Here is a 27,512-nt window from a genome sequence, read left to right on the forward strand (position 1 = left end):
CATTATTATGTTTCTAGGAGTTTCTGGAGCCAGCACCTGACCTCAAACTATAGGGGTGCCATTGCTCATACAGAGCACACGTCCTTGGTCTGCAGTTCCTTTGAAATAGGTTCATCCTCCTCTTATCACTGTTTTTGAAGCACTATTTCAACTCATCAGTTTCTATTCTATAAATCTAATTAAATAACTTTCGTTATATAAGAGGGTTAGTGTGAAAATTTGTGGTTAGAAATGAATTAACCTGTTGTAGTTTATGTCTTTGGTAAATTGAAAAAGAGTAACTTCTTATCAACCCAGTCTGACCAGATATGAACATAAATTTTTTGCTGTAGGGATAATTAAACACCAGCAAAGCTGGACCCTTTTCGTCCTTTAGAGTCACTAAAAATAGATTAGAATGGGAAACCATCTCTCTTTGACATCAACATTTTCCTATGAAGAAAACTAGACTAGATTCCTTTCCAAATCTAAATTATTCTCCCTAATTGCTGGCTTGATCTCTTTAAAAGATGTAAAATTTCCTTTTGCACTTGTACGGTCAGCAGAATTAGCAGAAGTTGACCAAAAATAACTTTCTCATTAATAATAGGTTGTTCTTGGAAATGTTTATAATATCAAGATTACCATGTCATAGGTCACCTTACCTTTCCATCAGTGGTGCTGAGACTTGAATCACCCTATAGATTTCTTACTAAATTGTCAATTCAAAGATTGACTTTTTAAAAAATAACTGGTTTTATTACTATTCACTCGCTGTTTATATTAACAAAAAACTTTGTTTTATAATTTTCAGATGATATGAAATTGTCAGAAATAGATTTTCCTATGGCCAGAAGCAAGTTATTAAGAAAGGAATTGCCTTCTAAAGATGTACTGAAGACACTGCCTAAAACACTTAAGCGACAGTCCAGACAAACTAGTCATCTGGATGATAGCACAAAGGAGCTTTCTCCAAGAAAGAAAGCAAAGTTAAGCACAAATGAGACAACAGTTGAGAATGCAGAAGATGATATGCAGATTGACTGTTTGAATGAGTCAAACCATACAGAGCCACTGTTTCCAGAGTCATTTGCCTCAATGGATTCAACACCAGTGTCTACTCTCCAGAAAGGGACCAAACCTATTCAGGCCTTGCTTGCAACAAATATTGGGAACAAAGTGACCTTAACAAATCAACTGCCCCCTTCTACAGGTAGAAGTGCTTCTGCTGTGGAAAAGCCAGTTTTATCTCCCCCAGAAGCAAGCCCCATAAAGCCAGCATTGACCTGCCACACCAATACAAAAGGTCCTTTACAGATGGTATACAAAATGCCCTGTGGCCAGTGGTTGCCCATAGATCTTCATAACAGCTCTGTAAAGATTCAGATGCAACCTGTGCTAGATTCTAAAACAGGAGAAAAAATCATGCAGCAGGTCCTCATTCTGCCTAAGAATTTTGTGATTCAGCACAAGGAAGGGAGAGCAGTTGCAAAAGAAATACCGCCACTTCAACAAAAAGGTACAGAACAGCATTGTTCATCTTTCCAGCAGACAGCAAATGTAAATGCTTCTTCAGCAACAGTTCCTGTCAAGTCAACAGGAGCTGTTTCTTCTACCCATCTACCTAACGCAGTTTTCAACAAGACGATTACACCTTTGTCAAATGTGAGCAGTGCTAGACCACAGCCTTTGTCACCTGTAACCTCCGTAAGTAATTTATTAACACCACCAGTTAAGAATAGCCAGAATGAGGTGGGAAAAGTCAAGAATGCAGTTTCAGCAGCCACATTCCCCCAGCCTGTTGCTTCACCCACCATTTCATCAACAGTTCAGCCTCTGTTATCAGCAACAACACTAAGTGGATCTACAAATCCTGGTAGCTCCCTCAACTGTTTTGCACAACAAACTTCTGATTCTTCTGACGCAAAGCAAGAATTGAAAACTGTGTGTATAAGAGATTCACAGTCAATTCTTGTTAGGACAAGAGGTGGGAACACTGGAGTTGTAAAAGTACAGACAAATACAGATCAAAATTCACCCAACAGTTTATCTTCAAGTTCAGTTTTCACTTTTGCTCCTCAGCTTCAGGCATTTCTGGTGCCAAAATCAACTTCATCATCCTCTGCTTTTCCACCGGTAGCTGGAATGACTACAACATCTGGTCTCCCACCTTTTGGCCAAACACCGACTTCTGTTTCCATTCCAGCTGGTTTTAATCCGTCCGTGGGGAAAAATCTCAAATTTACATTAAGCCAACCTAATCTAAGTGGTAATTTGGGCCACATGATAGAGAAGACTTCACACATGCCCTCTTCTCCCTTAAAGTCCTCTATTTCTTCTAGTACTCTGCTACCATCAACAGCAAATAGTTCAGTAAGTGTAATTAGCCTACCAACAGGAAATTTTGGACAAACCAATGCAAATTCTATTCATACTCCAACTAAACAGCAACAAACAGATTATATTACAAAATGTTACCCTGTTACAAGATCAGAAGCAACAGTAGCAACAAATGGAGATGTGATCAGTGGGACTGCGGTTCAGAAAGTTATGCTGGTATCGGCTCCATCTGTTCTTTCTTCTGGCAGTGGAACTGCAATCAATGTGACACCTGCACCGACACCTACAGGTGTTTCTGCCCAGAAATTAGTTTTTATTAATGCTCCCATTTCCAGTGGCACTTCAACTATTGTGGCAGAACCATTAAAACAAACTCTCCCTCCCTCTTTGAGTAAAACATATGTTAAGACTCCAGAGCAGCCCCAGATAGTACTAATTCCATCTACAGTGGGAGCACCAATAAAAATAAACTCATCACCAACTGTGTCTCAGATAAAAGATGTGAAAATTGGACTAAACATAGGTCAAGCAATTGTAAATACTTCAGGCAGTGTGCCAGCTGTACCATCAATTAACATATTGCAAAATGTAACCCCCAAAGGAGAAGAAAAAAGTACCAAGGGCTATGTTTTGCCATTGTCAACAAGTGGTAATTCAGTTCCAGTAAGCTCAAATTTTGTGAGTCAAAATACTACTGTTAATGAATCAGTGGTTTCTGCAGCAAGAGCAGTAAACATGTTTTCAGTAACAGGAGCAAATGTATCTCTAGGTTCTCTTTCAGTGACCTCAACCTCTGCTTCAGTTGGGACACGACCTCCTGTTTTAGTCAGTGGAAATGATACCTCTTCAAGAATTATGCCTATTTTGTCAAATAGACTTTGCACGTCAAATATCGGAAACACTGTGGCGATATCAACTGTGAAAACAGGACATCTTGCGTCATCTGTTCTGATTTCAACTACACAACCAACAGTGTCTCCTAAATGTTTGACATCAGCTTTGCAGATCCCTGTTAATGTTGCCTTGCCTACACCTGTGACTATATCCCCTAAAATAATCAACAGGGTTCCACAAGTGGCAACAGTAACAGGAGCCTCACGTTCTTTATCTCTTTCTAAAAGACAATCTCGGACTTCTGTCCAGTTTCAGTCACCAGGGATTTCAGCTACAGTGCCAACAAATATAAATACAAATAAACCTCAAACTGAATTGCCATCCCTTTCACCGAGTCCAGGTAAAATAATTAATATTTCCAGTTTTGCTTCTCTGCCAAACCAGCCAGTGTCCCCTGCTTTAGTAAAATCAACCTCCAGTTACAATTCTACTCTGGGTGGCTCTGCCCTTCACACTGCTACAGCACCATCAAATGTAACTAGTGTGGTAGGAGGTCAGTTCAGTGAACCTTGTATTCAGCAAAAAATAGTCATCAACACCAGTACACCTTTGGCACCTGGTACTCAGATCATGATTAATGGAACCCGTTTTATTGTTCCACCACAAGGTCTTGGAGCTGGCAGCCATGTTCTCCTTATATCTACTAATCCAAAATATGGACCTCCCTTAGTGCTTAACAGTGGCCAAGGCATTCAGCCCACACCAATAGATAATCCTGTCCAGAAGACCACATTAGCATCAAATAATTCTTTAAGTGGGCAACCTGTAAAACAATCTCTAAGAACCTCTACAAAAATTGTAAACTCTCATGGGAATACAAGTTCTCCACCCACAGTACATACAACACCACAAATCATAAACACAACTGCTAAAGTTTCTGTTCCACCTCCTGTTCCAACGGTGTCATTGACTTCAGTAATTAAGTCTCCTCCAGGTACTCTCTTAGCTAAGACATCTTTGGTTTCTGCCATTTGCTCTAGTAATTCTCCACTGCCAAGTAGTACTTCTGTATTTCATTTGGACACATCAGTCAAAAAATTGTTGGTTAGCCCGGAAGGAGCCATTCTGAATACCATAAGTACTCCAGCATCTAAGGTTTCTTCACTCTCTTCATCTCTCTCTCAAATTGTTGTATCTGCCAGTCGAAATCCTGCCTCTGTCTTCCCTGCTTTTCAGTCATCTGGTTTAGAGAAGCCCGACACAGCTGCATCTTGAATTTAGACTAAACGAGCCAGTTTTTAAATAATGGGGCATTGTTTTGACTCCCATATAAATTTTAACCGTTTATTATACTGTTGGAAACATACTATACATAATATGTGTGTGTGTGTGTGTGTGTGTGTGTGTGTGTGTGTGTGTGTGTGAATGTACCTTTCATTAGCTTGCAACAAGGCTTTGTTTTCTTGGGGAGGGAAATATCTGTTCCATTTCACTCATTGGTATATGTTCTCAGAGGTTGTTTGTTTAGACAGGCTTTACCTGTCTCTATAACAAATTGAACAAAGTCAAGTTTGACTAGTTTGGAGTAAGCTAGCCTTTTGCGCACTTGCATTGACATGTTTCTTCTTGAATTTGGACTGTTGCAGTGTGTATCTACAATATGGTATTTTGTGTCATTAGTGAAATCTTATTTTTGTTTCTGTAAAAAATATATATATATTTATGCATTGTGAAAATGCAGTCCATGGTGTAAAATTGTACATATTCCTAAATTCCTAACAACCTGTACTAAACTGTATGTACAAAGAACTATGCTGTCTTATTTATGTTTTGTTTACATAATGTATAGTTTTTTAAGTATTTTAGTAATTTTGGACCAGTGAACTGTTAGCAACAATGCAGAAGAATCTGCATGTAATAAACTGAGTTGCTCTATTTGTTTGTTTGAATACTATTTTTTAAGTGTGTCCTTGTTCCATTGAAAGAATATATGATATAAAATGAAGATAGTCCTTTACAAAAAGGAATTAAAACTGAGAAATTTGAATTAATAGCCTTTGTAGAAGGCTTTACAGTTTACAAACTACTTTCTCACATCTCATTTGATTTTCACAGTACTTAAACTCTAGAGAGGTTAAGTGATGTGTCCAAAGTCACCCAGCTGGTGGGTGGTAGAGCCAGTATTTGACCATGATGCTTTAAATCATTTTTCCATGATTTTATATTGTTATAAAATTTTATTCTAGATCTTATTGTTTTATCTTTTTTCTAAGTCCACCACCAAATTCTATATTAACCAAAATAAGTAATCTTTCAGGCCATTGTATTTGCTGTCTGTTTATATACCCCAGATACGTTTTTTTTTTAACTTTTTATTTTTAAATAATTTTAGATTCATAGAAAGTTGCAATGATAGTACAAAGAGGTCCCATGAACCCAATACCAAGTTTCCCCTGATATGTTTATTTTTATATTGAGATGTTGGTTCATAGTGACTGACTTTCCAATATATTTAAAAACATGATTTTTATTTTTTATTTTTAGAATAATGTGTGGACACCTTCAATTAATTTGTTATTATCAGTTACAGAGCAGTTACTTAAATTCCATTATAAAGCAGTTTTTATGAGTCAGCTTATTTTCAGAGTTTGACATTGTAGTATGACAACATTTGTCATTTTAAATAAAAGATAGATTTTATACTTACTGGATTTTTATATCCATTATCTTATTTGGGGTATTGTATCTTAACATCCACATTTTATTTATAATAATATTGTTAAACCTTATCACGTGGAGTTGTGTATCCTGGGGTTGAAATGGTAGAGAAGAGCAGGCCTGAAGGCTGCCTTGGAAACTACACTGAAATGTAGTATCAAAGTGGATAGGTCAGCGAGGGTATTCCTGGAAGGTTGCTAAAGGCTCTTAAAAACCTCTTTTGTGTTCTAAGGTAGTACTTTCACCGGTCATGTCTATGTTCAACTCTACTCACCCTTCCCCTTTCCCTGTTTAGAAAGACCATGGATTTCAAGGGGAAGTATGTGATACGGAAATGTGTTATGTTGTACATAGATGGTCCTCAATGAATGTATTTATATACTTAACTTTTTTTTTTTTAATATACCTTTATTGATTTCAGAGAGAGGAAAGGAGAGGGGGAGAGAGAGAGAGAGAAACATCAATGATGAGAGAGTCATTGATCGGCTGCCTCCTGCACGCCCCCCCACTGGGGATCGAGCCCAAAACCCAAGCATGTGCCCTGACTGGGAATTGAACCCCGATCGCCTGGATCCTAGGTTGACGTTCAACTGCTGAGCCACGCCCGTCCGGGCTATACTTAACTTTTTTAATATGGTTTTTTTAATTGATGTTAGAGAGAAAGGAAGGGAGAGAGAGAGAGAAACATTGATGTGAGAGAGAAACATTGATCATTTGCCTCCTGCCTGGGGACTGAGCCTATGTGCCCTGACTGGGATTCGAACTGGCGACCTTTTGGTGCATGGGATGACCAGCTCAACCAACTGAGCCACACTGGCCAGGGCTATGCACTTAATGTTTAAAACAAAACAACCCAAAACTATTTCTCTTTTGTCTGAAAAGAATTCTCTAAGCCAGAATTAACTTCCAGAAACCAACTGAATTACCTACCTATGGTCCAATTGTAATCTCAGTGAGGGACTTAAACTAATTATTAACCACTAATTCTTTTCTAACTCCTAAATCCAGATGCCTGAGTCCCCACAGCTTAACCTCTGCTCCTCCTCTGGGGATCTGATAACTTAGGGAGTGACCTGATACTCCCTGGCCTCTGCCCAGGGCTGCATCTGGGACAGTGGAGGCCACTTGGGAAAAGCTGGAATTTAAGCTTCAGCCAGTTTTTGTCTCTCATGATTTTTTTTTTTTTTTTCTTGGCTCAGGGAGCTTTCAGCCAGGCTACCATCCAACTTTCTTGACCTTTTTTCTCATGGGAGGCAATCCAGCTTATCAAAAAGGAATTGCTTCTTTCCAATTTTGTTTCAATACCATCTTCTTGTAGGAGTCGTGCTCCTGACGTATATGGCTAATGTTTTCATACACTCTGGGAAGTTCCTTCTAGATTGCTAAGCAGTAAGCTCTCTCCTCAATTGATTTTCTGCAAATTTGCATTCCATGTTCTTGACTAGTCCAGCCACCAGTATTTGAAGTTTTAGCTGAAGTTTTTGAATCTCACTTTCAAACTATTTTCAGACTATAAAGATGTTTGTTCAGTTTGGAGACCATTCATTTGAACTGTAAGTGATTTGTTCATTTAAATTTCTTAACTCTTTAAATGATCCTTAATTTTCTCCTTCAAGCCTTTTTAAAGAAACACTTAACAGGATTGGTGTATTCCATCAAATTGACTTCTCATTGACAGCAGAGGAGTTCTCATTTTTTAAATCTTCTCTTCGTCTGGTTTCAGGTAGCCATCAGGCATGTAATCTTTTCTGAAAAGAGCAGGCAGACTTATCCTCAGTATTGTTCCAGAGATTTTAATGGGCTCTCTGTATAATTTAAAGCCTCTTTCATTCATATTTTCAAGCTGTCAAGCCTTTTTGTTGTTGTTGTTCCTTCATTTCTCACACTTTTTCATCTCACAGCTTCTTGGGAAAGGAGTTTTAGGCTTTCTTCAAAATGAGTGCCTTTATCCAAAGTATCCATGATTTCCCTCTGAACTTGCTCTGCATTCTTCAGAGACGATTTTATGACGTGTTGTCATCAGTCACCTGAGAGAGAGGGATTTTGAGGCATTTTTGAGGACTGTGTCAATCCTTAAACCATGAAATGAAAATTTAGGGCGCTTACTATTTTCTGTCCTTTTAGGAAAAGTTCTGTAATATTCTCAAGTGATGAGCGGATCTGTCCAGATTTATAAGTGCTACCAAACTTGCTGTTTATAACTTCAGAAGAATGGTCTGCACTGGAGGTGACTTAGGGTTCATTGGTGACTCAGTCTAAACTCCTCACTGACTTCAACCCAGGCAGAAAATCTTTCGGCTAGTTCTTTTTCCCTCCTTAAGTTTCCCTGCTCTTTACTCTCTTTACAATCAGAAACTCCTGGGGACACCCATGGAGACTGGGGCCTTGATTCCAGCATCAGACAGCACCTGAGGGCTGGTGGGGGGCCGGAGGAGGAGGGAAGGCCAGGCTCTATAAAACAGAGCCCACTGTGCAAATGGAAAATGATATTATTTATGCAGTGCATTTGGGCAAGTAGAAAACAAGAAATATGGCCAGAGGAGACCAGCCATGAGCTCTGACTACTTCAGTCCTCACTTGATCCTGCAGGAAACCTAGGAGGTCAGAGCCATGCCATGCCGTTACCCACTCTGCGAGCAGGTCGGGTGTCGTGGTGGGGCGCACTGCAGCGGAGCACTCCTGTCCCAGGGCCCTGGGTGAGGCTCATTCTCCTCAGTTCAAGTTTCCTTGGGCAGCAGGGAAGTCTGGTCCCACCTGCAGAGGTCACAGGGATCTCCCTCCCCAAGAGGCACCCCTCCCGTCCCCATTTGTGTATGTTCGGTCCAGGTGGGTAGGGGCAGAGCACTGAAGGGCCTCAACAAAGGAATTAACTAACAGCCCTGGATTTCAGTATCAGATCTGGCAATGTCCTAACAGTTTATGGATTTTCTGTGGGGTCAACCTGTTCTCATTCAATCCAAGCCAGTGTGTCATTGAATCCATGGGGCAGACTCTGTTCGAGTGGGGTCTTGGTGACCCAGGCTCCTTCCATCATGTGGCCGTTCAGCTCCTGGCTCCCAAGGTTGTGTTATAATTGGTCTCCAGTCCAGGAAACAATTTCCAAAAGAGTGGCTGCCTTTCTGTAGGGAGCTGGTTCTTCTTTTGGCTGAATCTGGCACCTTGTGTTCCTTTAAACAAAATTGCACTCTCCTAACTTCTCTCTGGAAGGCTCAGCTCAACCCTCCTTGCCCATCTTCTGGGACACTTGCCTTGAGGAACTCTACAAAGAAAGCCAGGGGGAAAGGAGAGAACTCTCAGCAGATGATGGATGGCCTGGGGGTCTTGGAGGGGTCCAGGGCTCAAGCCACAGGTTATTCTATGAATGTGAAGGATTAAGGCTCAGACTAGGCTTTGCAATGAGGAAAGGAGCTGGCCAAATGCCTCATGGAGTTTATTTTGTTTAGAACTCATGTATTTTTTCGAAAAGGGCGAGGGGTGGGGGTGATGGGGACCCAGACAGGGCTTATTTTAAGTGGTAAGACTGGACAGAGTCAGAAAGGGCAGGGAAGTATTTTAGTATTTTGTTGAATGGCATTTTTTTCAGTATGTGTAATGAGTCTCTATTCAGTGTGTTTTCTTTGCAATCCTGTCTTTTGTAGGAAATGATGAGGTTAGGCTACATGGTGTTTCCAATGACAGAAGATGATTTTAGGTGGTTTGCTTACTCAGCATTAGATAACACTGAGTCACATGGTGAGAAAGTCATTTCTTTCTCTGCAAGCCTTTTAATTATGTTGAAAGCTTTTCTCTGATTCTTGCTAATCTCCCTCTTTAAAGAGAGCAGGTCTCAGGTTGACAGCCCTCTGCTACCATCAGTATCTTCCTAGGTTTTAATAAAAATAATTTGCTTTCATTATCTTCATGTTTATGATTATCATCTACTTACGGAAGATGATACTGATTTTCCATTTAGGGCGGTGTTACAAAATTTAAGCCAATTTTTTAAAACATGAGCTGACTGAAAGAAAAATACTGGATAAATGATAGTATACATATGTAGATGTCAACAACAAAAACCATCATGTTGCCAGCAAATAAGGACACTGTTCCTGAATCCTCCTGCTTTATGATTTCTTCTATATGCTCTTTTGAGAGGGATTTGGGAGCCCAAAGGAACTAAACTGCCATTGGGACATCTAGGGCAAGACATCAGCCAAACTACAGTAGCTTTTACTTACTTAAATTCTGATATCACCTCTGGTTTAACAGGAAATTCTTGTCATTTATTATGACAGCACTGAGCCCTGAAATGAAATGTAATTAGAACTGTGTTTATGAATCACTTAAGAAAGAGGGTCTCTCCTGGCCAGCTGTGGCTCAGAGGTTGAGCATTGACCTAGGATCCAGGAGATTGCAGTTGGATTCCCGGTCAGGGCCCATGCCCGAGTTGCGGGCTCGATCCCCAGTCAGGGGCGTGCAGGAGGCAGCCGGTCAATGACTCTCTCTCAGCATTGATGCTTCTCTCTCTGTCTCTCCTCTCCCTTCCTGTCTCTGAAATCAATAAATACATATATATATAAAATAGTCATAAAGATATATGAAAAGAGAAAGAAAGAAAGAAAGAAAGAAAGAAAGAAAGAAAGGAAGGAAGGAAGGAAGGAAGGAAGGAAGGAAGGAAGGAAGGAAGGAAGGAAGGAAGGAAGGAAGAGAAAGAAGAAAAGAAAAGGAAAGAAAGAAAGAAAAGAAAGAAGGAAGAAAGGGTCTTTGCAGTACATATGGTAAGCACCATGGAACTTTAGCAGAGATGTCACTGACACCTTCCTGATCAGATGAGTCTGCCTGTGTAATTTGGTAGCCATTCCGCTGTTGGTCTTAAACCTGTAAAGGTATCCTTTGTGAGCACTCCATAGCCCAAACTCACCTGTGACAATTCTGTTAGAGTTCAGTTTGGTCAAGATGTTGCTTCTTCAGAAATCAGAATAGTAGTTGGTTAGTTATTAGCCAAATTTCAACTGAAAAGAAATTGAATGGTCCCAGAACACACACTTAAATTCTATCCCTCCAGAAATAACATCGTAGGTGTATTAGCATTATTACTGGCACAGATAGTTTGCACTACAACATTTATTGACAAAGTTCTTCCATTTTAATATTTTTCATCATTTCCTAAATGAGTATTGCTAGTTTCCCTACTAAGAATTTAGCACTAAGCTTATTAGTCGTGATGGTGTACACTGTTTCTATGGCGTTCCAAAGCAGACCATTAAATGTCCACATTAGATTTAATCCAAAGTGTGAGGCAAGCCATTTCAGCATCTCTCGGGGGCCCCACTGGCTCTCACGGAGAGTAAGGTGGTGGTGACTGTTGTGCGGAGAGTTTCTCATAGGCAGGCGGAGCATTGGGAACCTGTGAGAATGAGAAAAAGAGTATGGGCTTGGCCACAGTGCATATGTTCCTGGGAGAGCCATTAAGTCAAAATAGGTAGCATCACATTTCTACTTCTGCTCTGGACTGAAACTTTTAAGTGTCCACATCTGATTTCCACCCAACAAGGTAATCGTTAAATTTCACAAGTGCATGTGTTGAAACATTGGGGCAAGAGTAGAGAAAAATAGGGCTAATGGGCTTCCCAAAATCTCAAAAAACATATATACCTGGAATATCCTTGTCAGTAGAAGTCCAAGCCCTAACTAATGAATTACTGAACTCTTTTACAAACACTAAATACATTGCATTTTTTACCACAGGTAAAATTAACCTTAATAATATATTTCATTTAAGCCCACATACCAAAATATTATCATTTCAATGTAACCAATATAAAAATCATTAATGAATTATCTATATTCTTTCCTCATACTAAGTCTTTGAAGTCTGGTATGTGGCAGAGCACATCTTAATTCAAACTACTGTGTTGTAAGTGTTCAACAGCCACATGTGGCTAGTGGCTACCCTGCTGGGCAGCACAGCTCTGTACAATTAATAATAGGTCTTTTATTTCCTCCCTTAGATATATCTATGTTTACGACATAGACAAATATACTAAAAACATAAGACAAAAGGATACTGTATCCAGAACCAAGTTCTCCCTTTGGATCCTACGTGTATGGCTCTCATTAATGACCCTGGAAAATTGGGGTGTGAGAGAACACAATCTAAGAAAATCTCTGGGCTTCCCTTATTTTTCACCGTTATCATTATTTTTTATTATGGTAAAATAGAAATAAAATTTACCATTTTAACTATGTTTAGGTGTACAGTTCAGTAGCATTAAATACATTCACATTGTCCTCGCTCTTTAAATGGGAATAATTTTATTCATTTGAGTTAAAAGCAGCTATTCACAAAAGCCCCAAGATGCAGGATCTCAACCTACCACAGGTTCATAATTGTTCCCTTGAAAAGTCAGTTTGCTGTCCTGGTAACCAGGTCCCTCGCGTGGACATATTCCTGTTAAGGTACTTTGAGTACCAGCATAAAGGCTTTTGTCCTGAAATGTGAATTCATGAAGGTCAGTGGGTGAGAAGAAATCATTGAATCCATTAAAGAAATGAGAAAGAAGTTAAGTTTTAAGAATGGGTTTTAATCTTGGTTCTGCCACATACTGTGTGTCCCCTCTGGACTCCAGTTTTTGCATCTGTAATATGAAAATAACGTCACCTACCTCTCAGAGCTGTTGCAGGAATTAACTAGAGGTTAAGCTCCTAGTATAGTCCCTGACACCCAGTAGTCAATGAATATTTTAAAGGGAAGGAGAAAATGGGAATCTAAAAAATGGACCTCAGAATGATTGCACGTGGAGATCAGAGCTAGTGAGGCGGGAGCTGGTATCACAGCGAGGACAAGCGCTTGACAGCGTGACAGCAGGAATACACTCTGTTTCCGCCTTTCCCAAAATGACAGCAAAATATCTTAAACACCAGGAATGCATGTACTGTGATAGAAATGCTGCGGTGTGGCCCTGAGCTTCCAAGTTCAGTTGCAACATGATGACAAGTCAGGCTAAGGCTAAATTATGCACCCTGAGTTACTGGGGGAGGCTGGATAAAAGCTTAGTGCTTTGCATAGGGTTAGAGGATGATGGTCTTCACCCCTGGAATAGAATGACAACAGTTTGTACAAGACAGACACACAAACCACGAAGTGGAGACTGCAGGAGTAGTCCACCCTGGAGAGAGGGAGTATTTCATCACTGACACTGAGGAAATGCTGGCATTTTGTGACAATTAAAAACAGGCTAACTTTTAGTCACTTTGATTGCTGTTGTTAAATTCCCTGCAACAGTGCTTCTCAAACTTGAGCGTGCATCAGCATTCCCTGGAGGGCCTGCTAAACACGGCTGGGCCCACGCCCAGAGTTTCTGACACAGTCTGGCTTGGGCGGGGCCCACAGATTTGCATTTCTAGCAGGTTCCCAGGAGATGTTGCTGGTCCAGGACCACACCAAGAACCACCGCTCTACAGACAATGCACCTATTGCCTGTGCCTGGGGCAGCTCAGCTGTACTCACATACTTAGAGGGACCAGGCAGGTAATGCAAGGGGATCAAGGGGTCAGGTGGGGGCCATAGGAAAGCAGGACGTGTGCATCCCATCTGAAGGGACAACCACTGCATAGCTGCCAGTTTTCCCAGAACTTTTAATTTTTTTAAAAAGAAACTAGAAATCAAGATTTTTATATAAAACATTACTTTAAATGTTGGCATCTAATTCAATTTTTTAAAATACAGGCCCATACATTTTAAAACATGAAGTTTTATATGAAACTTACATTCTTCATTTTATAAATGCTTGCTATATACACATATTTTTAATTCTCACCTGAGGTTATGTTCTGATTGATTTTAGAGAGAAACGGGGAGAGAGAGAGAAAGAGAAAAATGATGAACATCAATTATTAGGAACCATTACATTGACTTAAGTGGGCTGCTCTGGAAAATTGACACTAGCTTTCCTGCAATCCCTAATAAAAGATTTTCTGTGCACAATAAATAAACCAAATGATTTGAAGAATCATTTGACTCCAAATATTCAAATACCTTGAAAACTGTACTGTTTTATTTCAATCATCATTGTAGATATAAGTGAAGCCTACCATCCCCACCCATGTCCTCCACCTTTGTCTGTGTCTAATATAGTTTCCATCCAGAAAATAAATAAATAAATAAATGAAATACAGGCTCAGCCTGGCCAGTGTTGCTCAGTGGTTAGACCGTTGGCCTGTGGACCAAAGGGTAGTGGGTTTGATTGCGGTCAAGGGCACATTCCTGGGTTGTGGGTTGGTCTGGGCACGTGCGGGAGACAACCAATTGATATGTCTCTCTCACATCGATGTTTCTCCCTCCCTCCTTCCCTCCTACTCTACCTGAAATCAATGGAAAAATTGAAGATTAATCAAAAAGGAAAAAAAATACAGACCCAAACATATCTGTGAGCCAAATCCAGGTAGCAGGCGTTAGCAGCATGCTCTCTGGAGGCCGGCTCAGGGAGGGTGGCTCTTTGGGCTTGTCTGGGACCCTGGCTGGTCACTGGGGTCTGTGCACTAGGCTGGGTGAGAAGGGCATCAAAGCAGGTTTCCAAGGGAGGAGCAGTGTTTGGAACATCAACTGGACGAGGCCAGACATGGACTAAGCTGATACCTATGTAGTCTGCAGACTGTAAAGTAGTTTTCCTAAACTCCGGCCTGAAATTATTATTGACCCTACCTCCTGGAAGGATATGTGCACAAGGGCCCTAATCTTTTTTTTTTTTTAACATTAGTTTGTCTCTTTTTAATCAAACATTAAAGAAAAGATCATTTCAAACTTACCCAGATGCTTTCAGAGACTAGGAAAAAAAGGAACACATCCTAGCTCATTTTTAAAGGGTTGTATAACTTTGGTACGAAAAGCAGGTAACAAGGGTGAAAAAAGAAGAAAAGAAAATATAGTCCAATCTTCCTTCTGAAAGTGGGTGCAAAAAATACTAAATAAAACACAAGCAAACTGAATCAAATACCCACGTGTCAACTATTTATCATTACATAGCAAACCTCCCTCAAACTCAGTGGCTTAGAACAGCCACCCAAAGGACCCTAATCTTGACCTGAGGACACAGGGAGGTTCTGCTTCCCTCCCCAGCTCCCAGAGATCCGCCTCAGAAAAGGTATTTAGTTCGTCTGTCTCTCCCTTTGCTAACAATCGCTTTTATTCTTTTTCTCTGTTTTTTAAATCTCTCACCTGCCACAGTGTGCATGTCAAAATGCAGTTTCCTGGGTCTCCACCAGAGCTGGTCCTAGAATCTGCATTTTAGCAAGAACCCTGGGTGATTCGTGTTCAGGGGCCCCTGGCCTGGCCACGCACCGAGAAACAGACACCAGGAGACATGGGTGTAAACTCAGCTGTCAGCAAGGCCTCAAAATATTCTCTAAGAATCAAAAGCATTGTGTTCTAAACTTCCAGGTGAAAGAGTGACATTGATAAATACAAAAACAAACTTTCAGCACCTTATAAATCATTTTCCTGAAGAAAGAGCAGTCTTTCCTCTGAAAAGACATTTTCCAGGCCTAAGAGGAATTGTTAGCCAAGGAAGAAATTTTAGGAGATCTAAATTCCAACCAACCTTGCTACCATTCTGTGTTCAGTGAAAGTGGGAAGGTGGGCATTGCCAAGCTTAATGAAGGTTGTTAAAGGTGGACTAACTCAGATACCCAGAGCTTGCATTTATTGTCATTTATGTATTTCTGTTTTAAAATGAAAATAGAATCACCAAAGAGAGACAGGGAGATAATTATGTAATTAAATGCAGCACTTAATGCACTATTTTACATAATTTTACCTACATTTCTTTGCTGATTCCCAACCTGGCATTTCAGGAAATATGAAAGCCTAAAAACAAGATTTTAATATTAATTTTAAAAATAAATGACAGAGAGTATTTTTGGCAGGGACTCTAAACACATAAAAATTCCAGAAATTGCAGATCACTGATCTAGACCCAGAGTGATAGATAGAGGGATGGTCGGTTGAACTTGAATCTTACCAGGCAAAATATTCAGTGTCTGAGCCCATAGTGTTAAGACTCTCTGCTCCTCTTAAGTTGAATGAGTTTAAGATGAGCATGTTGAAGCAGAAAGGAAAATTAAAAAACAAGAAAACAAAAAACCAAAACACATTGTCTTTTTGCCCAGTATCATCCAGCTAGCAATTGCGGAGAGTTAGGAAATAGGTACCAACATACTGAGTCTGTAGATCTTTTACTCCTTGAAAAGCTAAATCATTGTGATTTTTTATATGCAATCATAGGATGAATACAAACCATATAGAAAAAATACATATATTAAACAAAAACAGATGTACATCATATTATATCATGTGTCTAGGTATAGAACAGAGCAAATGATGCTTAGAGGAGTTAAAATCCAGGGTCATCAAGCAAGTCAATGGCAGACAATGAGGCCAAAACCCGATGCCATACAACTGGGTGACTGCTGTGTGCCAAGCACTGTGCCAGGCACTGTGCCAGGCACTGGAGGTACAAAGGTGAATGAGAAATAGTCTCCACTGCAGTTCATAAGTGGGGGACAGACAGGGGTGGAGGAGAAAAAAGTAAATAGCCGATTACAGGCAATGTCATAACCCTGAGCTAGACGTACAAATGAAGTTTTGTGGCAGAGAGCAAAGCGCCCCTCGCCCCACCCCAACTAACCTGTTGTGGACGGCCACAGACAGGTGTCACAGAGGCAGGGGCCCCATCCCTGACCTCCTAACCCAAGGCTTTCCTGTGGAACTTGGTTTGGAGTCTTACTCAGACTCAGCAACTTCTCCTCCTTCCCACGAGATGTCAACACCCTGGAGAGCTGCTGCTCCATGGGCATGTCGGCCCCCAAACTCACCCTGTCCTTCATGGTTTGTATTTGGGACACTCTGGCAAGATGGGTCTTAGGAAAAGGGACGCATGGGACTGCCCAAGCTTCCTGGCAAGGAGGAGAATTTGAAGCTACAGCGCTCACCTTCCCCTCTCCTCCTCTGTCTGCCAAGCGACGGCCTCCCACCCACACCAATCCCCCCTCCGTCGCAGAACCTTTTCCTCTGAGTGAGGAATGGGACTTTCCAACATCTTCTGTAAAGATAATTTTTTTTTCATCATGTATCAACCTCAGAAGCTTTCAGATCTGTAATAACAAGAGAGACAGGAGAGAGAAGGAGGGTGAGAGAGAGGAAGGGGGGGGAGAGGAGAGGGCGGGGGAGAGAAAGGCAGCTCTCCTTTCATTTCCTTGCTCACTGTGGCCAAGGCCTTTGGATGCGTGAGTGCTAGGGTGCTACCTGGCTTTGAAGCGAGGTTTCTGACACCTGTAGTTTTTATAGTTTAGAGACTCAGTTGATGTTTCCCATTTGTGGAATATCCTGCTGCCCCAAGACTGGGCTGTGTCACTTCTTAGCTTCCTGATCATACAGGTAAAGAAGAAAAAGTCCTATTAGAACCACCCTGGCCAGCAAAGGAAGATGGAGCCTGTTAGAAACCTGGTGGTCCTTTGTGCTGCTGAGGAGTGAATGGTCACCTCATCGCCCTGATGGCCAGACGGGTCCTAGGCATACTGGGTTGCTTGGTACAGCAGAGTTGGAAGAATTCCCAGGCAACGTGAGAGGAAAGGAGTGAAGAGGCAGGTGAGAGGAGCGGCCGTTAGGTGGAGCAACGGAGGCTGTGAGACTCCCCAGAAGGACTGGTAGGACCTGGAGTGTCTCTAAGCTGCTGGTGGCTGTGCAAGAGGATCATGAACCTGCCCCTGTGCCCCACAAAATACCAGTGCTCAGCTGCACACACAGCCAGGCACTCGTTTGCTCTGAGTGGAACCAAAGAGTGGTCACTGGTTGGGGCCTGGTTGGGGCTGACGCCTGGGCAGAGGCCAAGGAAGGGATGCAGGAAGGATAATGTAGAGAAAGACTCATCAGAAGCAGGAATCAGAGCTAGAGGTGATCATGAGAACGTTACCCCACTGCCTGGAAATTCACAGAAAAGGGGAAGTGGGGTCCTGGATCTGGAAGGATCCAGGCCATGGGAGCTTTACCTTCAATCTCCGGTATCCACTTCGTTTTCTACAGTACCAGCAGCCAAGGAACAGCAGGAGCCCCAGGATCACTGTCAGGATGCCGATCCCTACGATCCTGGCCCAAGAGATAGACAAATCCATCTTGGTACAGAAGCCTCTCCCCACATTATGATAAAACATTCCTCTGTCTTTACAGGGACTTTGCCAGCCCAGAACAGCACTGTCCAGTCCCCAGGTCATTTCCCACCACATGGCACACTGAGCACCCACCAGGCCTCCTGCACTTGTATCCAGGGGCCCCTCAGGTACGTGCCAACAGGAGCCGTGCTAACTGCCATGGGCCCAAGCACCCACGTTCCTGGTGCAAGAGGTGCAGTAGCAACTGACCCTTATGTGGACAATATATTTATTGAGGCTGAATTACCTTTTCTTCGGGACCGGTTTAAACCATTCTCCCCAACTATCAGTCCACAAAAAGGAAGTGAAAATTAGCACTGACTTAGCATCTACTATAAGGCGGTGCCAAGCTAAACGGTCCAGATACATTAGCTTATTCAGTTCTCACCATAGCCCTGGAAGGCAGACACCACTTCTCATCCCCATTTCATAGATGAGGAAATAAATTCAAGGTTAAGTGCATAGGATTCAAGGTAGCGTAGGATTTGAAATGGACTCTCCCTTGGGCCCTCTCAGCCCAGTCCCTCCCCCACACCTCACTCCTTGCCCATCTCTCTCCATTTCTTTCCTAACATATTCACCTTCCTAGACTCAGCCTCATTCCTCCCAGTTTGATGGCAGCCCATCCCGCCTTCTCTCATAGGCCTCCCTGTGCTGCTAATCAGCAGTGTGCTTACCTGTTTCTTTTAGAAATACAAAAAGAGCTCCCAGAGGAGTTTTTTAGTTTATGTTTTTAAAATCTGTGTCCTCAATACCTAGAAAAGGTCAGGCACATAGGTGTTTCAAGAAATATTTTTTGAAGCTAGGTGGATGGATGAATGGATGGACAGTTGTGTGGATGTCCAAACAAATGAGTAAAAAAGGAACAAATGAATTATGGCTGATAACAAATTCACATCCTCTCCCCCATAACACCAGTCTCTCTGAAAAATGAGTGAACAATTTAATGTCTTTTTAAAATAACTATCTAAAAATATGTGGATTTGTGGCAAAATGTGACTTTAACCTTTTGTTAGTCATCGACACTCTAGTGAGAAGAAAGGGATCAGCAACATACCACAGAGCAAGTTTTGGTTGGGGATGGAGAAAGGTAATAAAGAAAAGGAGAGAGCTTGGGAACCAGCCATTGAGAGCTTAGAGCTGGCACATTCTGACTGAAGGGATGGAAGTAGGGCTTGTAGGATTTAGAGGTCCCTGAGACTATAACCATCGCATACGGATGCCAGAGCCCAGCCCAGCTAGGACATGTGTCCTGTGTTTATGCTCAGCTTGGCCTCCACCTGCTCCAAGATTCCAGTGCAGGTCACCAAGGACCGGGTCAGATGGGCTAGTGCTTGCTGCTTACCCTGCTCTCACCTGAGGGACCTGGAAGAGGCACCTCAGAATGGAGCTGGTGGTAGAGCCCTGGGGCGGCTGACATGAGAGCCCTGACCTCTCAGCCAGCCTGGCTGCCAGGTCAGAGAGGCCAGATGACATTTGGGGTCAGGACTCGTAGATATTTGGTTAGTACCTCCCAGCTGGCCAGGCATGGATGGATTACTAAAAGAAACAGCCCTGGGGCTCAGCCCTGGGAAGAAGTGTCCAAGCTGACCCTGGAGGGAAGCTGCAGCATCACTGAGAAGGGTCTGGTTTTCAGCAGCAGGATGCCGTCCAGAAGTCCAAGCCAGCCTAGGGGGCCCCATGTCCGGTGGCCCGTGGGAGGCATCACTTACCCGATTCCAGGCCCTGGGGCTCTGCTTTCTCTAAGATTGCCAATTAGCTAACATCTGCCTGATTTTCTACTTCCCAGCATGAACAACATCAACAAAATGCAGAGTGCAGGGGCTTTTATCTGTGACTTGCTAAAGAAAGGCTCTGCAGAGCTGGGTGACTTATAAGAGACTGAGTAGCTGCAGGCAAAATAAGGTCTAATGGAGGCTTCTTCTGGAGAGACTTTTGCCCAGCACCACCTGCCGGACCACCTCCATCTCAAGACGCCGAGGGACCAAGGGGCCATCTCCCAGTGGGATAGAGAGAAACATGGCATGACAGTGCAGGATAAAACTCAGACCCAATCATGCCGGCCAGCCCACCACTTTCTAGATCATGAGGCTGAAACCCACCGTGACTCAGCAGCATCGGCACCACCTCAGGGGCTGCTCTACCATTCACTAAGCACCAATTTGTGCCAAGCCCCCCACATACAGGCTCCTGTTCCATCTGCATGGCAACCTCTGAGGTAGGTATGATGTTCATTTTACAGCTGACATCCCAAGATGTTAGGCCAGTAAAATGCCTCAGGTTGCACAACAGGTGAGTGGCAGAACCCGCTTTCACAGCGACTAGCCCGAGATACCCAGCAAGTAAGTCTAGGATTTGGGCCAGACCCAGGTCCCCCATCGCCCAGGCCAGCGCTTCTCCTACCAGATCACCCTTTCCTGAAATGAAGCTGTCACATGGAGCGTTTGGTGGGCTCTCGTGACTAAGGCAGCTGATTTGATTCCCAGCCTGCCTGTGTTCTGATTTCGCCCCCAGGTCTGCGGTTATAGCCCTGGACACCAGGACACAGACAGAGCTCTGTCCCAGCTCTTTACACAGTCATGCTGCACTCACCACCCCGAGGCACAGACGGACTGACTGGGAGCGGAAACCACCAGCATATGCCAGAGAAACCCAGTACCCAGCTGGGCGGGGGCCTCAGAGTGTCACCCTAATGCCTCCTGCAGTAGAGTCACCCGAGATGTGCGTTACAGTGCAGATCCGGGGCCCCCCACCCCCAGTCTGACCGAATCAGCCTCTCGGGTGGCAGCACCTAGAAAACTGCATTTCTTCAAGCTCATGGGTGACTTATGCCGTCTCACATGAGAGAACCCCTCTCTAGGTTCCATAGCAGTAGAGTCTATTGAGTCATCACGCAGAAGCTGAAACAATATCCTACTTAATACCATGTGCAATGTACCCCCCCCCCCAAAGAATATACTTTTGTTCTTGAGACAATTTTTCTGAACATTTGCCCACCCCACCCCCAGTGACCATACAGGGACCTTAGACAATCCCACAGGGTCTTTGAGAAAATGCTCCCTCAGTGCCTGGGCTGGGTTCTAAAACTTGCTTGCCCCTGCTGTTTGCTCTAGGAAAGATTGGTCAACAGTCCTTTCCCAAGGTAGGGTAGGCTTGCAGGAAGTTGTCAGCAGACCGCTTCAGAGATGGTTCCTTGTTTGTCCGCTGGTGGAGCTCCCCTCCCACCACCACACCCGCCGGTGCAGAGCGCGTCCCCACAGCCCCTGCTCCCATTACAGCACTTTCTCTTGCTGAAGTTACCCTCGTGCCTGACTCTCCCACTAGATTGTAAAATTTCTTCCAAAGGCAAGAAAAGCATCTTGGGCAGGTTATACAATGCTTAGCCCTTAGAAATGCTTAATCATATAAACACTTACTTTTAATTGATTTGTAATAGCAAACGCCTTTCCATAGGAACAGTTACGATGCAAATGTTCTGACCACCAGGTTTGCCGTGGAGCCAGTCGCAGGCGGAATCGCAGGCCTGCCCTTCAGCCTCACTTGCTCTTTGGCAACTCACCTTTGTTCTGTCCACAGACCACCTTCAGGAGCCCCAGACAGAGCAGCAGACAGAACCCAGTGTGAGGAAAGAGGCAACTTGCTTCCAAACATACGTTTTTTGGCCTGGGAGCCCACAGCAAAGGCCAGATAGCCAAGAATGCAGACAAATGGACAGATCCAACTTTTTACCATTCCTAGCACCTCGCCTGCTCAGCCTCAGAGAAGCTATTGTGGGAGCCCCTTGTGGGCCCACAGCGTCTCCTCACTTCATTGCCAGTTTTTACTCTCTGGAGAAATAAACACTGGAGAGATGGACTGATGTGTGCCGGCGGAATCCAGAGGCTGTGTTAGCAAAAGTTTTGAACTTACTCTTGAGCGGTGATGTAGGAGTGGCCATGCCCTCTCCTGGGGTACCCATAGACGAGCTGGGCCTCTTCACCAGGCATCTTCTAGGGTCACAGGACACCTAACAGCAGAGGCACATGGGCATCATTTAATGTATCCACAGCATACACGCTCGTCATCTCATAAAGACCCACAAAGACACTCCCTCTAGGTGACCAGGAATGACAGCTGGGGCCCTGGTCTCCCTTTATGAGAGGACGTGTGCCTGCTTCTTTCATTGCTACCGAGTGGAAATTGCTCAGGTTTCTAATCCCTTCTACCAACAGAAAATTAAGTTCAAAGAAGAAACTAAAAACAAAAGCAAAATACTTTAAAACTGAGTTATTCTTTGGGGAGGAAATGCTCTTCATTTGCCTTCAACTTGACTCTATAGCATACACTGTAGAGAAACAAGCAAACAAAAGGCATTTTTATTCGTCCTTACTTTCCTTGCCCCAAGACTGTGGTTAATAAAAGGAGTTATTTCTCTCCAAAGGTATTATTTGATATCAATCCTTGGACAAATAGAAGGCTATGATGACCTAATGTCTGTGGCCAAGCACAGCACCCTCCCAGCCCACTTTCCAGCAAAGGAAACCACCCCATACAGGTGCCTGGTGGAGTCCACAGTCACCCCACCCAAAACAGGCTGAATAAGCCCACTGCTTGACTTTTATAACAATCTGTTGTCCCAAAATCAATTTCTGCTTCTCCCTTGTTCAAGTCTCATGACTAGGGTTTAAATATATATAATGTTTGTGTGTGTTTTATATATGTCATTATAATACAAAAATTTAAACTATAATACAAATAGACAAACAAACAGCTCATGAACTGCAGTGGTTGTGATTAAAGTGTTCCTGTTAAAACCCAACAGCGGTTTCCCTTCTCCCCTTGCTATTATGTATTTTTCTTCCCTCTTATTGTTCTCATGAATTTCAAAGGTCCGATCCCCACAGAATTATATTAATGAGCCTGTTTGGAACAGCAGGAGAGAAGGGGGAGGGCAGAGTGGGAGTTCACCGCACGAGCCCTTTCCACTGGGGCATCTCTGTAATTTGCCCTTCCCAGTGGTAGAAAAGAAATTACAGCTGAACTCACTGATCAGCTCAGGTGAATAATGCAGGGCTGAACCCCGTGTTCAAAATTACAGACACGAAACCCAATTAATTCTGTATGAACTTGTTTTTATGCCTCCAGCTCAGAGCCTTGGGGAACGGTGCGAGGACACCCATGCCCTGGCCCGACCCCACCCAGGAGCAGCAGTCCTTTGAGTGGCAGCCGGTGCTGCTCACAGGCTGGCTCTCCCTGGCTGCTGCTCTGCTGCTGGCAGCCTCGAGAGAGCATCTAGGAGACTGGGAACCGTGGGCATTTGGGTATTACCAACACTGAGGAGAAACTCTGCTGATGGCCAAGCTTCAGAGAGGCCGTGAGGGAGGGCGCAGGAGTGACCAGGATCTCCCAACCCTGTTCTGAAAGAACAGGTCCACACTGCGCCTGAGAGGGCAGTGGGTGCTCTTACCTTCCCGAATGGGCCGTCCTCCGTGGCAGCTGCCCTGTGTGTGAAGACTGCTTCTCCTCTCTTAATCTTTCCCTTCTTTCTTTTTTCCTGGTTTTGAGTCCCATGTTAGTCACGAGTTTGGATTTCTGATGGGGTCATCTGAGATTGCTTAATTGGCGTGAATGAAATCAGCTTCATTCCTCCCCTCAAAAAGTCACGCTCAGTATGGCCTTTGTTTTCCCCAACTCAGGATTTCATCCTGGGGAAGCCACTTATTTTAGATGCTGGTCCCTCCTCTGTAGGGCTGCGGGTTAAAACATAGGATGCCCAGGTACATTTGAATTTCGGAAAAACAATAGTGTTTTCATTAGTTATTGCTTTTATTTTTTAATTTTTTAAAATTTATCTTTATTGTTGAAAGTATTATGGATGATTGGCAGCAAGACCAGAGAGGAGGGAGGTACTGACTGGATCTCAGGGGAAGGGGAAGCTCCCGAGTGTAACTTAGGTCTGCTGGTGATGGGTGCTAATTCAGGGGCCTTGAGTGCGCCTGGTCATTGTTCCAGGATGGAGACTGCAAAGCAGCTGGCATCATGCCTTCCCCCAGAGGGGGATACAGGACCAGACCCAGCACACAAGGGACACTATGGCCTGTCTGGGGACATACCCTCCAGTTCCTGTGCTCTTTGGAGTTCAGCAAGAAAGTCCTGATCAGATCTTACAAAGGCATGCATCTCTTTGGGCCTTTGAGTGGTTTGCAGCTTCTGAGGTACCCAGTCCTGTCGGGTTGAAGTGCCCAGGATTGGCTGGGGTGGCTTCTTCAAATAAGGTTTCACAAGTGTAGGGGATGTAGCCCAATTCCCCCTCAGTCAGTGGATAGGTGTCTGCCTGGCCAGCAGCCACAAGGAGCAGAGCAGCCCAGAACTAAGTGTTTCCCACGCCCTTGATGGCTAATAAGCCCCTCACCAGCCTCTGTTTGACCTTGGCCTGCATGCAGGCCTCTCCCAGCACTGCTCTCTCCCTCTCCCTCTCCCCTTGGCTAGATAAGCCCCTAGCCTACCCTGGCCCAGTGAGGAAATTCCACAGATGTAAGTAATAAAGGCTATGTCTCTCCCCTCTGGCCCCCCATGTGCTTTTTCTGGACTAGCAAGAAACAGTGTGGCCCTCCCAGGGTTGGAGCTCCTACGGTACACCAAGGAACCTCAGCCTGAAAATCCTACCACATCCTGTTTCCTGGAAGTGCCCCAGAAATTCCCCTTGACTAGGCTCCTGGTCACTGTCGTTGGACTATCCTAGGCCTCAGGCTCTACTCCAGGGCCAACCCAGGCCAGGCCCTACCTGCCCTCACCCTCCACACTTCCTAGTGACTTGTTACAGTACCCTCCTCACCCCCACCCCTAGGCTCACAGCAGGGGCTCCAGAGTCCAAATCACCTGCTCTTCATCTCTTCAATCTGTGTCACTTTGGGCAAGTCATAAACCTCTTGGAGCCTCACTGCCTGCATCTGAAAAGTAGGGCTAGCCTGGCCAGTGTGACTAAGTTGGTTGAACTTCGCCCCATGCACCAAAGGCTGCCAGTTCGATTCCTGGTCAGGGGGCATGCCAGGGTTGCAGGCTCAGTACCCAGTTGGGGGCATGCAGGAGGCAGTTGATTGGTAGGGCTAAGAAAAGTACTCCCTAGGTTAGCTGTGAGAGTTAAAAGAGATCGTGCTCACCCGGTGCTTGGCAGTGTCTGGTACAGAATAAGTTTAGCAACATAGTGTGCTGACCCATTACCCCTTTGGCCCAGTTCAACCTGCCTTAGTTTGGAGGTGGCACTGCCACTTCCCTGTCCCCAGCTCCAGGGTTACAGCTTGCACCTTGCTGGCTCCTGACTGGTTCTCTGCTGCCACCTGGTGGGCCTGGCCTCGCACCACGGGCCCACCTGCTGAAGCCCTGGTGGAGCCGAGGGGGACTGATGGCAGAGATGCCCCTCTGATCTTTTCAAAGCCTTCCGGCTCACAGTGCTCAGGGGCCAGGATCCACTTTACTCATTTCCTTGGGACTTAGAACCTTCTTCAGTGCCAGTCACTGTTCTTGGATTGCCATAGCCCCTGGCTCCACCCCGAAAAGCCCAGGCCAGGCCCTACTGCCCTCGCTCTCCACACTTCCAGTGATTTCCTTACTTCTCCATCCCGACTCCCCCCACCCAACAGGCCGACAGCAGGGGCCCTGGAGTCCAAACTGCCTGCACTTCATCTTTTTTTTTTTTTTAAATATATCTTTATTGATTTCAGAGAGAGGAAGGGAGAGGGAGAGAGAGAGAGAAACATCAATGATGAGAGTCATTGATCAAGCCCACAACCTGGGCATGTGCCCTAATCGGGAATCGAACCCCGATCGCCTGGATCCTAGGTCCACACTCAACCGCTGAGCCACGCCCGGCCGGGCTGCGCTTCATCTTTTCAATCTGTGTGGCTTTGGGGTGTGAGGGTTTGCTCCTTCACATATACCCCACCAGAAAATTCTAGAATGTTATAGAGGACATCGCTGTACATGGGGTTGGTGCTGCTGCCCTTTTATAGAAGCTGAACAAACAGGAATTGCTGTTTAGAAGGCAGAGGGCTCAAGTAGGCACATCTGTGGTGTCTGAGGCCAGCTGCAGACAGTATTCCCTCCCTACACCCAGCAGGGCCCTGAACCAAGACAAAAAGGCCTTTAGTCCCAGCTCCTGTTATAGCTGTGTGACCTTGGGCAAGTTACTTAACCTCTCTGAGCTTCAGCAGCCTCATATACAAAATGAGAATAAACAGTAATTTTTAAAATGCCGTGAGACTTGAGAAATAATATGTAAAATCGTCCAGCACAGTGCCTGGCAAATTGCTGAAGTGTGAGAAAAGCGGATACCTCTTGGAATCTCCTGCGAATGCGCAGACAGCCTTGAGAGGGAGGGATGGAGGGGTCATCCTATGAACTCATGGTCAGCTGTGACCTGAGGGCTGCCGGGCTACTCAGCTAACAAGTTATTGCCTGCGGCGTACAGGGGGTGGGGCGGAGAAGTTCTGAAGGTGAAGGGGCAGTGGCAAGGTGGAGACAGAACAGAAGAATGAAGGTGTGTCTACACGGGGACCTACAGGAAAGCCCTAGCAGCCTGGGGGCAACTGGAGGGCAGCAGGAGCCCCTCCTCCCTCGGCCACTAGAGCAAGAGTAGCTTCTGCTGGCCTCTGGCTGGATTCCTGGAAGGAGCTGGGAGGCCTTCCAGGGGACCTAGTGTCATCCCCACACATACACAGCTGGCGCCCGTGTGAGCAGTGGCCAGGTTCCAAGGCTGTTCTGGTGGGCAGAGGAAAGCACTGCTAAATCAAAAATGGGATTTAAGCATCCCATGGCCACTTCTGACCAGCCTCTGTCAAGAAGGGTGGGATTGCAGGACTGGATTTCTATGACCTTTGGGGTGGAAAATATTGAGGGGTCAACCTCAATGTCCACTATGATGTCAGATAATGCTAGAGCCACCCCAGATTCCTGCCCAGGATGCAGCGGGGGTACTGGTTTTTCTTGGGGGCAGGAGGCACAGGAGAGGTTTCTGAGAGGAAGAAGAACTTCATTGGAGTCTGGAAAGGTAAGCAAGGGCTCACCAGGCATGAGGGGGGAGGAAAAATAGACGTTCCCTAGTCAGGACTTAGGTGAGAGTGGGAAGGTGACATCCAGGTGGAGGGAGGGCTCCAAGGTGCAGAACAGCCTGGCAGATTTGGGGGATGGCAAATAGCTCTATAGGGGCTGGAGCTCAAAGTACCAGAAAGAAAGTGCTGGCCTGAAGCCTGAATCTCAAAGGCCCTGGAACACTATGCTGAGGCTTTCAGACTGACTTTGCAGGCTGTGTTGAGTCACAGAAAGGTTTTTAGCAAGGAAAAAATTGAGGCTGACCAGACTTGGGGTCAACCTACTTTCCAATGTCATGAAAATATCTTCCTCCGAGGTGGCGATGAGAATTACATGTGTTACTGTGGGTGAAAACATTTTGTAAACTGCAAATCATATTGAAAGATCTAGAA

At 44.5% G+C, this 27,512-nt stretch overlaps 2 protein-coding genes across 3 annotated transcripts in view; one reads left to right on the forward strand and one right to left on the reverse strand.

Annotated features, from left to right (window-relative positions):
- BRD10 (bromodomain containing 10) overlaps positions 1 to 5,088 on the forward strand; it is an 83,129-nt gene extending 78,041 nt beyond the window's left edge. For both annotated transcript variants that reach the window (XM_016214250.2, XM_087822672.1), the window contains one exon: positions 794 to 5,088. In XM_016214250.2, the coding sequence (XP_016069736.2) occupies positions 794 to 4,428 (3,635 nt within the window). In that variant the 3' untranslated portion in view covers positions 4,429 to 5,088. The remainder of the gene's footprint in view (positions 1 to 793) is intronic.
- A 5,517-nt stretch (positions 5,089 to 10,605) lies between these two features.
- Positions 10,606 to 22,040, reverse strand: MLANA (melan-A). The gene is made up of 4 exons (XM_016214238.2): positions 21,964 to 22,040; positions 17,896 to 17,992; positions 12,228 to 12,341; positions 10,606 to 11,257 (listed from the first exon to the last, which is right to left on the reverse strand). Exons 1-4 carry the CDS (start codon positions 22,038 to 22,040, stop codon positions 11,189 to 11,191), a joined length of 357 nt encoding a protein of 118 aa, XP_016069724.1. The 3' UTR covers positions 10,606 to 11,188.
- Positions 22,041 to 27,512: the final 5,472 nt, after the last annotated feature.

This window comes from Miniopterus natalensis, chromosome 12 (assembly GCF_054644295.1).
Source record: "Miniopterus natalensis isolate mMinNat1 chromosome 12, mMinNat1.hap1, whole genome shotgun sequence".
Classification (NCBI taxonomy): Eukaryota; Metazoa; Chordata; class Mammalia; order Chiroptera; family Miniopteridae; genus Miniopterus; species Miniopterus natalensis.

Bases quoted from the DNA above. Each gene is read 5' to 3' on its own strand.
- MLANA (XM_016214238.2), bottom strand. From the start codon at position 22,040: ATGCCTGGTGAAGAGGCCCAGCTCGTCTATGGGTACCCCAGGAGAGGG. The intron at 17,993-21,963 runs GTAAGTTCAAAA...CTCTTGGGCCAG, and splicing joins TCCTACATCACCGCTCAAGA to GATCGTAGGGATCGGCATCC. The intron at 12,342-17,895 runs GTAAAGCTCCCA...TTCACATTTCAG, and splicing joins GTGGATACCGGAGATTGAAG to GACAAAAGCCTTTATGCTGG.